Source organism: Entelurus aequoreus, linkage group LG05, assembly GCF_033978785.1.
Source record: "Entelurus aequoreus isolate RoL-2023_Sb linkage group LG05, RoL_Eaeq_v1.1, whole genome shotgun sequence".
NCBI classification, from domain to species: Eukaryota; Metazoa; Chordata; class Actinopteri; order Syngnathiformes; family Syngnathidae; genus Entelurus; species Entelurus aequoreus.
The window spans coordinates 5,627,353-5,629,852 of record NC_084735.1 but is presented as its reverse complement, the minus strand read 5'-3'; the positions used below and the strand labels follow the sequence as shown (position 1 = coordinate 5,629,852).

Below are 2,500 nucleotides of genomic sequence, written 5' to 3'. Positions count from 1 at the left end.
GCTTATGAAACACATGTAACATGTATTACACATTGCTTATGAAACACATGTAACACGTGTTACATATTGCTCATGTAACATGTGTAGCATGTGTTGCACATTGCTTATACTGTAAGCAATGTGCAACACATGCTACACATGCTATGTAATTATGTAACATGTTAACATATGTAATACGTGCTACATATTCCTTATATATGCACATCTGTTACATATTGCTTGACATGTGCTACATATTGCTTGTGTAACATGTGTTACATTTTGCCGATGTAACATGTGTTAAATGTTCTTTATGCAACATGTGTTACATGTTGTTTATGTAACATGTGTTACATGTGTAATATATTCGTTTTGTAACATGTTACGTATTGCTGATGTAACATGTGCTACATATTGCTTGTGTAAAATGTGTTACATTGTGCTTAGGTAACCTGTGTTACATATTGCTTATGTAACATATGTGACATGCGTTACATATTATTTTTGTAACATATGTAACACGTTTTACGTATTGCTCATGTAACAGATGTTACATATTGCATATGTAACACATTTTAAATATTGCTTGTGTAACATGTGGTACATTTGTTACATTGTGATTAGGTAACCTGCGTTACGTATTGCTTATGTAACATGCGCTACATATTCTTTTTGTAACATATGTAATGTGTTACATATTGCATATGTCACATGTTTTCCACATTGCACGTGTTACATTGTGCTTCGGTAACCTGTGTTACATAATGCTTATGCAACATATCCATGCTTATGTAACATGTGTTGTATGTTTCTTATGTAAAATACCTAACATTATTTGTTATATGTGTAACATATGATGTAATACATGTAATGTTTCATGTTGCACATTTCAGTGCAAAAAGACCAACCAAAAGCTCCGCCCCTATTTGAAGTCCCACCTTCCCAAGCGTCTGCACTTCGCCAACAGTCGTCGCATTGAGGACGTCAACGTTCTAGTGGAGCCAAAATGGCTGTTTGAGAGGTAGACTCAACGGCTCACCTGTAGACTCACCTGTAGGCTCAACTGTAGACTCACCTGTAGACTCACCTGTAGACTCACCTGTAGACTCACCTGTAGACTCACCTGTAGGCTCAACTGTAGACTCAACTGTAGACTCACCTGTAGGCTCACCTGTAGACTCACCTGTAGGCTCAACTGTAGACTCACCTGTAGACTCACCTGTAGACTCACCTGTAGGCTCAACTGTAGACTCACCTGTAGACTCACCTGTAGACTCACCTGTAGGCTCACCTGTAGACTCACCTGTAGGCTCAACTGTAGACTCACCTGTAGACTCACCTGTAGACTCACCTGTAGGCTCAACTGTAGACTCACCTGTAGACTCACCTGTAGACTCACCTGTAGGCTCACCTGTAGGCTCACCTGTAGACTCACCTGTAGGCTCAACTGTAGACTCACCTGTAGACTCACCTGTAGACTCACCTGTAGGCTCAACTGTAGACTCACCTGTAGACTCACCTGTAGGCTCACCTGTAGACTCACCTGTAGACTCACCTGTAGACTCACCTGTAGACTCAACTGTAGGCTCACCTGTAGGCTCAACTGTCGGCTCACCTGTAGACTCACCTGTAGACTCACCTGTAGGCTCAACTGTCGGCTCACCTGTAGACTCACCTGTAGGCTCAACTGTAGGCTCACCTGTAGACTCACCTGTAGACTCACCTGTAGGCTCAACTGTCGGCTCACCTGTAGACTCACCTGTAGGCTCAACTGTAGGCTCACCTGTAGACTCACCTGTAGACTCACCTGTAGGCTCACCTGTAGACTCACCTGTAGACTCACCTGTAGACTCACCTGTAGGCTCACCTGTAGACTCACCTGTAGGCTCAACTGTCGGCTCACCTGCAGACTCACCTGCAGACTCACCTGTAGACTCACCTGTAGACTCACCTGTAGGCTCAACTGTCGGCTCACCTATAGACTCACCTGTAGGCTCAACTGTCGGCTCACCTGTAGACTCACCTGTAGACTCACCTGTAGACTCACCTGTAGGCTCAACTGTAGACTCACCTGTAGGCTCAACTGTCGGCTCACCTGTAGACTCACCTGTAGACTCACCTGTAGACTCACCTGTAGACTCACTTGTAGGCTCAACTGTCGGCTCACCTGTAGACTCACCTGTAGGCTCAACTGTAGGCTCACCTGTAGACTCACCTGTAGACTCACCTGTAGGCTCAACTGTCGGCTCACCTGTAGACTCACCTGTAGGCTCAACTGTAGGCTCACCTGTAGACTCACCTGTAGACTCACCTGTAGGCTCACCTGTAGACTCACCTGTAGACTCACCTGTAGACTCACCTGTAGGCTCACCTGTAGACTCACCTGTAGGCTCAACTGTCGGCTCACCTGCAGACTCACCTGCAGACTCACCTGTAGACTCACCTGTAGACTCACCTGTAGGCTCAACTGTCGGCTCACCTATAGACTCACCTGTAGGCTCAACTGTCGGCTCACCTGTAG

The 2,500-nt window shown here is 45.2% G+C and overlaps 1 protein-coding gene across 1 annotated transcript in view; it reads left to right on the top strand.

Moving 5' to 3' along the window:
• LOC133649526 (venom phosphodiesterase) overlaps positions 1-2,500 on the top strand; it is a 30,423-nt gene that overhangs the window by 13,762 nt on the left and 14,161 nt on the right. The window contains exon 15 of the mRNA XM_062046115.1: positions 873-1,000. Within this exon, the coding sequence (XP_061902099.1) occupies positions 873-1,000 (128 nt within the window). The remainder of the gene's footprint in view (positions 1-872; positions 1,001-2,500) is intronic.